The 12,057-nt window shown below is 42.5% G+C and overlaps 1 protein-coding gene across 1 annotated transcript in view; it reads left to right on the forward strand.

Annotated features, from left to right (window-relative positions):
* Positions 1-12,057, forward strand: part of ATG2A (autophagy related 2A) — a 2,561,659-nt gene that overhangs the window by 888,508 nt on the left and 1,661,094 nt on the right. Inside the window, exon 18 of the mRNA XM_085625535.1 lies at positions 7,230-7,372. Within this exon, the coding sequence (XP_085481661.1) occupies positions 7,230-7,372 (143 nt within the window). The remainder of the gene's footprint in view (positions 1-7,229; positions 7,373-12,057) is intronic.

Consider the following 12,057-nt stretch of genomic DNA (forward strand, 5'->3'; position numbering starts at 1 on the left):
CCCTGGAATCGCCCCCAAATGAAACATTTCCTAGTAATTATGATGGAAAGTTTCAATTCTATTAAGGATGCGGAGGCGAGGATTATGATTAAATTTCTTTATTCCTTTTTCTAGCAGTGTCTTCAACTTTTAAACAAAAAACTAATGTTCCCATCATGCACTCAGCAAGGGTCATGTCCAATCGACCAATAGGCAGTCTCCAAGGGTGTACACTTCCTGTTTGACCTCCTCCTTTCTTGACTGCGATCTCTTCATCTTTAAGCCTTGTTAGTCAGCCTTGGAATTTTCAGAACCTGAAAGAAAACCAGAACAGACCGATGACACCAATTCCTTGCAACTTTAGGTAAATACCACAAGGCCATGATGCAATTAATTACTGCACACTTTACAATGTAACATTGTACATTGTTAGAAAAGACATTCTTCGAAAGGAAACGGATACTTATACCCTACTAGTCTTTCCGCCCTGATGTCCGTAAGACTGAATGTTTCCGGGTTGGGACTAGGGGACCGCCGTATTAAGGACATGACATACATCTATAAAGCTAGATGCGCCTCTATTGCACTATATGGCGCAGGGGTATGGGGCTACCATACCAGCCAGGAACTGCAATTAGAGGAAAACTCTTTTTTTTTTAAAAAGGTTCTATGCCTGCCTGCCTGCATCAGCATCCTCTGAGCTAATCCATCGTGAAGTGGGGCTAAACTACCTGTCAGATTTGACAACATAGAGAACCCCTAATGCTCTGGAGATCAATTTGGTCTAAAGAGGAGACAATATTCACTCAATCAATTATCAAGGATTGCCTGCGATTGGACAATTGTTTTAAGATCCCTTGGCTAAAATATATAGCAGACGTTAATAGAGATTTATTTAAGCTCATGATCCGGGAGAATCCAATTGACGTGATAGGCCTGTCAAAACAGGAGATAAAGAACACTTTTTTGTCACATAAGGAGTGCAGGATGAGAATTGTGGGGAAACCAACCACATACCAGCTTTACCAATCGTTTATTGATGTTGATGGCTTCCAAAGCTATCTGTCACTAGTTACAAGACTCTCTCATCGTTTTGTATTAACAAGCATGAGATTGGGTCTTGCTCATCATTTAGTTGCGTTCTCCGCAATGAAAAAACGGGCAGTCACCCCATGCCCATTTGATGAGCATTCTAAGCAGAGCACTATGCACTTTTTACTTTTATGTGATCTGTATCTGAACTATAGAATTGTCTATCTAAAACCCTTGTTCAAGAAATATAATGTTACAACTACCAATGCTGCTATGAGCCTATTGTTTACACTAAGAGAGCCCGAAATTTGTTATTATGCTGCAACATTTATTTTAAAATCAATTCATGCTAGAAAAAGTATGTTTTTTAATTTTAATGTACTTATCCATTGAGATTATATTTTGTATCATTGGATTTAATTGACTGTACATATATATTTGTTGTTTTTATTAATCTGTAGTTGGATTTAATTGTCTGTATATGTATATTTGTTGCTTTTATGGTTGCTACACAATCCAAATAAAGCTATTGAACCGAACCGACTCCCCTAGCATCATGTGGGAATAATCCTCGCCTCCGCGTCCTTGATCGAATTGAAACTCTCTGTCATGATTACTGGGAAATTTTTCATTCTATGTCGGGACCGGAGGCGAGGATTACGCTCGTTCAAAGCCTATCCACCACCAACGATGCCATGTCCTCCGACTGGTTTGAAATAAAATCTCTTGAACTTTGAGTCCGATGACCAGTCTGCTGCGTTTATGAGATCTTCGGGTCTGGCTCCCAGAGAAAAGGCCTTCGAAGCCATTGCGCCCCTCACAGATTGGGTGTCAAACTGCAAGACGTTTATACCCGCTTCTTTCACAACCCATCTGATCCAGTGGGCTATGGTTGGTGATGAAACTGCTTTGAAAGGCTTCCTTAGTTAGATTAGCAACTGGCGTTCCCCTGGGGGACGGGTTTTCTCAGTCATACTCTCATTCTTTGAGGCATCGGACAACGCACAGTTTAGGGGAATCGTTGAAAGCTGGATATGGCACAATCCTGGAGTCAGTTTTGGTTCTGCGAACAATATGGAAGGTGACTCCTTGCGGGGTGAATACTCTGCCCGAGATGTCCAGGGCTCTAACATCTCGGGCGTCGGACTCTATTGCTAAGTCCGGATTGCAGCCGAAGATGGTTCTGCCGTTCCAGGGCTCCATGTGTTCCAGCCACCATCTCATCTCTGTGTGCACCTCTTCTGTAACCGGCACCTGATACGAATATTGCAGACCTCTGAACAGATAAGTGGCTTTCAGACATTGTAGCGCTCTGTAGTGTAGTGGCCCTGGAAAGATTGTCTGGATAGACGAGGATACCCTACCAACCTTGCTATTTGCCTCAACGAGGTGGAGGGACGAGCTAGCATTCTCCTGAGCCCCCTTCAAATGTTGGTCATCTTCCTTGTGGGAAGACTCAGGATGCGGGCTACTGAATCTATGACGAACCCTAGGAAGGTCACCTGCTTGGAAGGCTTGAACAGCGACTTCTTGGCATTGATCACAAACCCTAGGTTCTGGAGAAGATCCAGCATCTCTTGTAACATATGCAGGAGGCGGAGTGGGCATTGTTCCAAAAGCAGAATGTCATCTAGGTATATAATGAGACGATGGCCTTTCCCCCTCAGCGTCTCCACCACCGGCTTGAGGACCTTAGTGAAGCACCACGGGCCGAAGAAAGGCCGAAGGGAAGCGACGCAAACTTGTACACTTGCTCATTCCACTGAAATTGCAGTAAAAATGGGGACCGCCAAGTATGCGTCCTCAGATGCAACCTGGTCATCCAGTCGTTGGATAGAAGTAGGTCCCGCAAAAGATGGATATCCTCCATCTTGAAATGGCGGTAAACCAACCACTGGTTAAACTCTCCTAAATGTATCACCAGTCTTTGCCCGCCGACTGTTTTGTCCACCAGGAAAATATTGCTGAAAAAGCCCCTCTTGTGGAGGCTTGCTGGCACTATCACTCTTTTTTGCAGCAGATCCGCCACCTCCTGTTGTATGAGGGTAGCATGATCCAGTGCAAAAACCAGCAGGTGGGGGCGAGACTCCTGAACAGGGGACCCGTAGAACTGTATTTGGAAACCTTGAATGGTTTGCAACACCCATGCATCGAAGATGATAGATCTCTAATTGTGTGCGCAAACTGCCAACCTGCCGCCCACCTTTAAATGAGGAAAGGGGGGAAAGACTCTCCTGAAGTGGCCAGGGGTTGGCCTCTTGTTGCTCCTCTGCCACCACGACCTCTTTAACCTCTTTGTGACTGGAAGAATTCCTGTCTGCCTGGATATTGGGCTTCTTGCTGCCTCTTTGAAGACCTTGGGTGTAGAAGCGGCCGGCCGAGCGCACCCTGCCACCTCTGGCCCGACATAAATTATAGGATGAAACACCTTCTTAATGGAGGCCTGCGCTTTGTCTAATGAAGTGAAAGTAGCTACAAACTTAGTGAGTTCTTTGATAAAGGGGTCCCCTTAGAGCCCCCCTTGTGCCACAGTGCCTGCCTCCGAGGAAGCCAAATCCTCTAATTTGGGATCAACCTTAAGGAGGAATGAACAGCGTCTCTCTGTAGAGCGGGCACAATTGGCATTATCCAAGAACACTATTGCACGTTGCGCCCAGTTTGAAACCCTCTCCGGGGAAAGAGGGGTGCCCGCCAGGTTGGCCTTTTCTGCTAACTCCTGGATCTTAGTAAGGGATCCTGATATGTCTAATAACTTATCTTGGCAGGACCTCCATGATCTATTGATCCCCTTTTTCGGGTCTCTCATATATTTCTTCTGTTGGAAGGTGGCCATTTTTGGATCCACCTCTGGCGTCAATGCCCCCTTGCCCGGTAGGGCGGGACGGGGGCATTCTGCCTTGAGGCAAGCTCCCACTCCCTTCTCCAGGGGTATGCGGAGACGCCCGGCTACAAAGGCCAAGCCCTTGGGGGACGGTGCCCATTCCAAGGACCGTGGGTGTATTAGGTCTTCCGGGACCAACATTTCTGATAGCCCCTCAGAACCTTTGGGCATGTCTAAGGTGGGAGACCCAATAGGACGCCAAGGTCTGGAGGGACCTCCTTCGTCCGCGGACTCCCCCAAAGATTCCTCTCAATCATCCTGCAGTCTGGGAGCCTCTGGGGTCTCCAGGACTGGAGTCTGTGGGCCTGTGTCAGCTCTAGCTAGGAAAGCCTTCTTTAGGCGCTCGAAAGCCCCCATGTCCATACCTGGGGTGCCTTTGCGCTTCTGTGCTCGCTGGGACTGATCAACCTGACCGGCGTATGCAAACTGCATTATGCGGCCACATCCTGGTGGATGAAGGCGTCCACTGCGTCGCAAAATTCATCATCAAGGCGGAGCACCTGCAGAGACTCTGTATAGTCCTCCTCCATGATGATGAAAGCAAGCACTACCTGTGGGCAAGGCCAGCAACTATGTAATGCAGCCAAATAAATGCTAAGGTGCTCTGCGCAATGTGTGGGACTGTAATGTGCTGTAATGCAGCCAAACAGATGCCAAGGTGCTCTACTCAATGTAAAGGGGCTCAATCCAGTGAAATCCTTTATACAAGCACTGTATACGCTATCCCTAGAATCCAGCCAGCCAAAGGCCAGTTTTTGTGTGACAGAGTGCACTATATTTGGTGCTCCCAAGGAGCTAAGCAGATTTTTCTAATCCTCAAGGGGCGACTCACCCTTAAAAACTTTACCGCGGGTTTAATTACAGACCCGCTGATAGGTGGGCGTCAGCAAGATGAGGCAGTTTCTACCGGCCCGCTGGGCTTCAAGGCAAGATCCAGGCAGCCGGTGCCGGGTGCGGTGAAATGTTGAGCGCTCGTTGATCTCGCCGGGTTGTACGGCTGGGACCAATGAGACCCGGACACACGCTCCCTAGGATTCCAACAGTACACCGCACCGCTGCCTGGCAATGAGGGGCCACGAGTGGAGCGGACAAACGCTCCTGCAGCCCTGAAGACTACAAAAATGAGTGCCGAACACTATAATGACAGCGCAAAGCGAAAGCTTATCACCAAATAACCAACAGTAAACCGAAATGCATTAATTTTGTGGTATTCTAGAAAGAGTAAGAAACGTACTTATCTGCTGGAAAGCAGGAAAGAAAGAGGAGGTCAAACAGGAAGTGTACACCCTTGCATCCCTCGGGGATTGCCTATTTGTGGATTGGACATGACCCTTGCTGAGTGCATGATGGGAACATTAGTTTTTTGTTTAAAAGTTGAAGATACTGCTGGAAAAAGAATAAGGAAAGTAAGGCATAATCCTTGCCTCCGCTCCTGACATAGAATTACAGATCACCCACCACAACGCTCCTCAGATCTGTGGAGCAGGTGAGCATTAAGCCCAACAACACAGCAACACAGAAGTAGTGATAACTGCAAAAGCAGTCCAACCTCTGACGTAGGAGGGCACAAGCTTACCCAACCGCCTCTGCAGCTACGGCCATCGGGTCAGAGCTCCTTAACAGGGCTACAGAGTGGGCATTGGGAAACTGTAGATACATGTGCCTAATGCGCAGAGATATGCATGGTCATTTTACAATTGAGACCATCAGGGTCTAAAGATATCGGTAGTTTATGTATAAATGCTTTCCAAATAAGTGTCTTGAAGTTTGTATTGTGTCAATGGCTGTGCTGAAAGCATTAATTAGTAAAGTGCAACAAAAACAAAAAAATTGCCTCCAGTGTCTTCAGTTTGGCATTAAAAGAAGAATCATCAGAAATGAAAAGTAGGTTGAAATGAAAGATAGGGTAGAGTTACATTTCTGCTTGCTCTGCACCGGGTTCTGAAGGGAGTAAAAAAATAAATCGGAAACCAGTTGGTGACTCGAGGACCATAAGACCATTAAACGTTTTGTGTATAACTTTCTGTGGTGTGGGCACAATTTCTACCCCTGGAAATGGGAGCGGTGTAAGTCTCAGCAATTGCGTTCTGTATGCTTCATTCGTGCTCCTGTGAGTCACTGATTGTGTGAAAATAGCACGATATGAGTTGCCTTGCTAATCATTCGAGCAGATGTGGATCTGTCTATGTGCTACAGGTATGGAGTGGAACACGATAGAAGAGCCTGAGAGCAGAATGCTTTAGAAAAGCCTATGTCCGGATCAGTGGGAGTGGAACATAGATATATTTACAAACGGTCAGGGTCAGAGCTTTAGCCAGTCCAGCACCAGTCGTCACTATTTTATAGGCCTCTTACGTTAGCACTAAGCCTCTGTGCAGCAGGTCTAGGATGTGACCCACATACATCCCACGTTGGTGGTTGAAAACCACCGTAATCCAAACTACAAATTAACCCTGCACTCGAGAAACATGTATTCTATTTATATATATATATATATATATATATATATATATATATATATATATATATCATAGTACAGCTTATTCAGATAAACAAAGAAATATATCACAAACAAGAATGACTTCCCAGGCAAGAATATCAAATAGTCGTAATTCTTCAGAAGAAGGTACTTGACAGTGCATCGTACTACCCGGTCTGGGCTTACAGATACACAGTGTTACCAGCGTTGCTGTTAAGGTTGGCTTGGAACCACACTTACCATCAACATCAGAAACAGCACTTAATAAGCCCTGAAGAAGTCTCAAGAGGGATGAAACGCGTTGGCAAAGCAATTGTGTGGTGATTTAAAAAAAAAAGGACAAGTGATTCACAATAAAAGACTTACCTTAACTACAATTAAGACTAATTTATATTTTTGTCTGGGAAGTCATTCTTGTTTGTGATATATTTCTTTGTTTATCTGAATAAGCTGTACTATGATATATATATAAATAGAATACATGTTTCTCGATTGTAGGGTTAATTTGTAGTTTGAAGAGGAACATAGAGAAGGGTACACAAAAAAAAGACAATTTATAGTGAGATTTCTCTCACTTGTTTTAACTGATACAAAGATCATGAGTTCTAGTTGCCCCTACAAATGTCCCAAACAAGTAATATGGATACGTATTTATTTCTTCTATGATAGCTACATACGGAAATGTTTCTTGTAGTTTAGTGAATATTTGACATGCTATCGTGGCATGTAAGACCTTGAAAACTCCTTTTTCTCATTAGACAACGGTATAACATACCATTAAAGGCTTTTTCAGTATTTCAGCTGTGTTATGCATTATGCAATCTTCACTTCTAAGAAGGCTTTATCTTAACTCGTCAGATGGTGATCCCTGGAGACCCTGAGGAGATGGCAGACTTTCAGAAGGCCACTGTAACAATGTCCCAGTATGTGCTAGAGGTGACCCTCCCCTGTGCACACATCTTCTTTCCAAGCAAGGAGTTTTATGAAAGCATCTACAACAGGTACAATTAAGTTTGCTCAAAACTGTTCAGGGGTGAAGAGTATCGACAGTTGTATACGATGGCACTGGAAGCTATTTCTCCTCTGGTTTAGTCTTAATATGCTGGATTTGTTTCCCTTTCCCTTTTGTGATAACCTGATCTTTTCAGACTGTATCCAGATTCAAGGACTGCACAAATTGTGAGATGCATCTTCAGCTGATTCACTCTCATAGTCTTCCTCCACAGTTTGGGAAGCTGTCCCTGATCGCCGACAGTCTTCTTTGCATGGTGCTAGCTAGAAATATTATGCAGTGTCAACTAAAGTGTATGTAAGACCATTGTTCATTCTTTCGGAAAGCATCTGTATTAGCCTATAGCTTTAGCTTTGGAGATTTGAATGCTGCAAATGCGATCGGTACCAGTAAAGAGGACATTATTCCACTTTGAATCCTACTTTGTCACCTCTAGTACTGACTGTGCTTAGCTTTTATTCCGCCTATCAATGTCTAGATTGCCTGAAATACTATACACCAAAAACTGCCCCTTAAGTAAACATGGTGAGGCAAAGACTGTTATGGATCTCCTTTTCTGTTCATTCTGATATGCATATGCATGCCGTCTGTACTTTCTTCTTGCGTGTTGTTCTTTTTCCCAAATGAGAGGGGCAAAATCTCCGCCACAGACCCGTTTTAGAACCGTGATACATTCATGATAAAGGGTTTCTGATGCACTTATCTTTTTATTTGGGGTCATAAACATGCAAATATATGCCTATGCAACTATGATGTACCATTTAATGTAAATATCATCATTAGAAATGGCAATTAAATATGCATCACAATTTTGAAGTGAGAGAATGAAACATGTTCACAGCCTTTTTTCCTCTGTTTAGGCTGCTAACAGAATGTGGCACATTTTACTAGTCCCTCAGCATTACATAACATATTAATTTATACTTAAATATATTTCGAGATTTGTGTTGATCCACGTTGCCCAATAATATGCAGCTTCTGCTTGTGTAACAATTTACTGAACAGAATGACAGAACAAAGATTCTGTGTTCATAGCACTACCAGTAACTCTTTCAGGATCCCGTTGCGCTTCCTTACACTGCTTTAGAATGGTCCTGTAAAAATATTGATAAATATAAAATAGAGTGGCAGCATTTTAAGGGATTCTTTTTGACTGGTATGCACATTAGCAGTTCATCATAGGTAGTGTCTTTGCCTCCTCTTTCCCTCTCCATGAACGCTTGTACATGGTCTGCTTGACATGGGAAAATGTCCGACAAGATCTCATCTACAAAAAGACCTGCATAATGTTGCCTGATCTGACACAAAGGTGAACTTTAACCACCCCGGGTCCAAGTCTAAACTGCTCATCCATTTTGCATAATTGAAGATATGCCTCTGTTGTTAGTCTCCTATTTTTCAAGCCTCCTGCTTTGGATTTATCTAAGTATAACTTTAAGACTCTTTTAATATCAAGAGAGTTTAAAAACCTTTCAGCTTTAGGAGATGTACTAGGAAAGAAGGTCAGTAATGAGGTGGTTTGGTTGATATGAAAATCTGAAACCACCTCAGGAAGGAAACTGGGATGAATTCTCATCACAACTCCTATTACTGTGAAAAACAGTGTATAGTTCTTTAGAATATAATGCTTGAATTTCACTCACTCTGAGTGCTGAAGTGATGGCTACTAGGAAAGCCGCTTTCCATGTCAGATGTTGTAAAGAGGCTTTATGAATGGGTTCAAACTGGGGACCCATTAATCTGGAGAGAACAATGTTACGTTCCCAAGGAGCGGATGGTGGCTTAGTTGGAGGGAATACTTATTTAAGCCCTTCTAAAAAGTCTTTTATTACAGGAATTTTAAAGAAAAACGTTTGTGATGGAGATTTTCTATAGCCTATTATAGCCGCAAGATTCACATTAATTGAGAAAATCTGTAACCCAGACTTTGCTAATTGAAGAGGGTAGGGTATAGCCACTTCTTATTGACTCAGGATTGGATTGTGTCTGTTCTAAATGTACCATAAGTAAAATCCTTTTCCACTTATAGGCATATAATTTTCTTGTGGAAGATCTTTTAGCCTCTCTTAAAATGTCCATGCAGTCTCGTGGAAGGCCTAAATAACCATATTGGAGGAATTCAGGTGCTAAGCTGTCGAGTTCAGTGATGGAAGGTTGGGGTGCACTATCTGACCCCCAAACTTGTACAGGTGGTCTGTCTGCATGGCAATCTCTTGTCTGGTCAGTCTGATAGGTGAAGATGGTCTGTGGCCCACCATTGATGAGGCCATTCTGGTGCTATCATTATCATCCTGGACTTGGATCTGTAGAGATTTATGATTGCTTCCGTAAGAAAGAAATTGGGGGAAATGCATAGAGAAATTTCCATGACCAATTTCTGGCGCTGTTGTTTATGGCTTACTTCGAGGACAAATTCATCTAAAATAACAACCCTTGGCAGATACATATACAGCAATGGTATAGTTATATAGATGATGTCTGGTGCCTTTGGAATGGCACTGAAGATGAGTTACATTCTTTTTACGAATGGCTCAACAGAAGACACCAAGATATCAAATTCAGTATAAATAAAAGCAAAATAAGAATTACTTTTTTGGATGTGGAAGTAATACCCACTGAGCATAAGCTGATTACAACTCTGCACCACAAGCCCACAGATAGAAATACAATTTTGAACTATCTAAGCTTGCATCCGAGAAGCTTAAGAGACAATCTCCCCTATGGCCAGCTACTAATAATTAGGAGAAATTGCATCTGAAAAGAAGATTTTTTTGCAAATGCAGCAATATTATGTGACCAACTTAAGTAAAGAGGCTACACTCGAAAAATGCTCAAACACGCCACAAAACTGCCTGGTATACTCCAAGAGAGGAACTACTAATCAAGACACACAAGCAACCATTAGAAAAATTGGTATGTTTGACCACCTATAGCCCCCAAATGCACAAATTCAGACAAATGATTCTTAACAACTGGCATCTCCTTTCACAACTTGAATGCCCATTGGATAAATCTCCGTTTGCCATGAAGAAAGGAAAGAGCATAGGAAACCACATAATAAGGACTGACTTGGCGTCAAAATCGTTGAAAAGACTGACCTACGAAAACAATGGAACCTCAAACCAATAGAAGGTCACCACAAATGTGGTAATTGTTCGGTTTGTGAAACGACGATTGAAGGTACAGAATTTGTTCATGGAGCTGTGTAATGGAAACATGAAGAGTTTTCAAATTGCAAAACAAAAAACACCATCAAGTGCCCCTGCTCTAAACTGTATATAGGGAAAACAAATCAACTAATAAATCAAAGGATCGTCCAACATAGATCCAGAATAAAAAAACAAGTGTTGACAGCACCGATGGTGACGCTGTTCGTGGAGAAAAATCACTCTGAGAAAGAATTTCTTTGGACAGTATTATCTGTAATAACAAAACCACCCAGGGTGGCAATGTAGAAACTTTGCTGTTGCAAAAGGAGGCATACCTAATTTTAAAATTCAGCAGTGCCCAGAATGGACTCAATGAAATGACAGATATCAAAAACCTCAGGTCGAGAGGCATCCATGAGCTTGAACTAAATACGCTCCGAAAAACTCCAGCTCCCAGCATACAACAAAAAAAGATAGTCTTTGCTGGAATTCGTTTTCGACTTAAAACTTCAACAACTACGAAATATTGTTATAATTTAGATGGAACATCAGTAGAACAATAAAGATTCCAACATGTCTGTCGAAGAAAAAAGGCTCTGAACTATTGAACTACCACTTTAAAAAGAACAAAGAGGCATACCGGAAACAACAATCCAAAATAAACTGTTGAAGATACCCGACTCGGTAAGGAAAAGCTGCTCGCAATATCGCTTTTACTTAAAAGTAAGTGCCGGGAAAAGATGTGGCAGCTCAGCGCTATTGTGAAACTAAGAGCGCAATAGGGGTTCAACCGCTTTGCGTTTTAGAAGTCAAACCGAAGCAAGATCAAGTAACCTAGGGGAAGGCAACCCGTGACACAATGTAGCAGCGAGGCAGTTAGAAGAGTATAAAATGAGGCACGAGCGAGCAAAAGAAAACGTAATTTTACCAGGCTAATTTCTTTGCTCCACAGACGGCAAGTAATAAAAGGAAGACATTTAACGGAGACATAAATTCCTCAGAATCTGGCATGAATATATCAAAGTAAGCGCCCCTTTTAAATTTGAAAAACTAAAAAGAAAAGCGCTCTGTATGTACATTTAAGAAACAAAAGCAGCGAACAGTCACTTGTCTTCACTTGTAGATTCAGCTCAGATTACTACATGATTGAAACTGCTCCAACAAAAGAGGAATATTACACAACAGTACAGGTATAATGGCTTTTTAACTAACCATGGCAACATTTAACAAGCATTTACAATGCAATGGTCTCGGCAATATTATAGGTTAAGCTATTGGTATTGCTCATTATTTTTTTTATCATTATTGTATCCCTAAATAAATGGCATTGTCATTTCTATTGGCATTAGCTTTTTTTTTTTTGCATATGTGATACCTATTGCATTAGCAGAGAGAGAGTGAGGTAGTGAGATAGAGAGAGTGAGGTATTGAAATAGAGAGAGAGAGTGAGGTAGATAGAGAGTGAGGTAGTGAGATAGAGAGTGAGGTAGCTAGAGAGTGAGATAGAGAGTGAGGTAGTGAGTGA

The sequence above is a fragment of the Triturus cristatus genome, chromosome 9 (assembly GCF_964204655.1).
Source record: "Triturus cristatus chromosome 9, aTriCri1.1, whole genome shotgun sequence".
Classification (NCBI taxonomy): domain Eukaryota; kingdom Metazoa; phylum Chordata; class Amphibia; order Caudata; family Salamandridae; genus Triturus; species Triturus cristatus.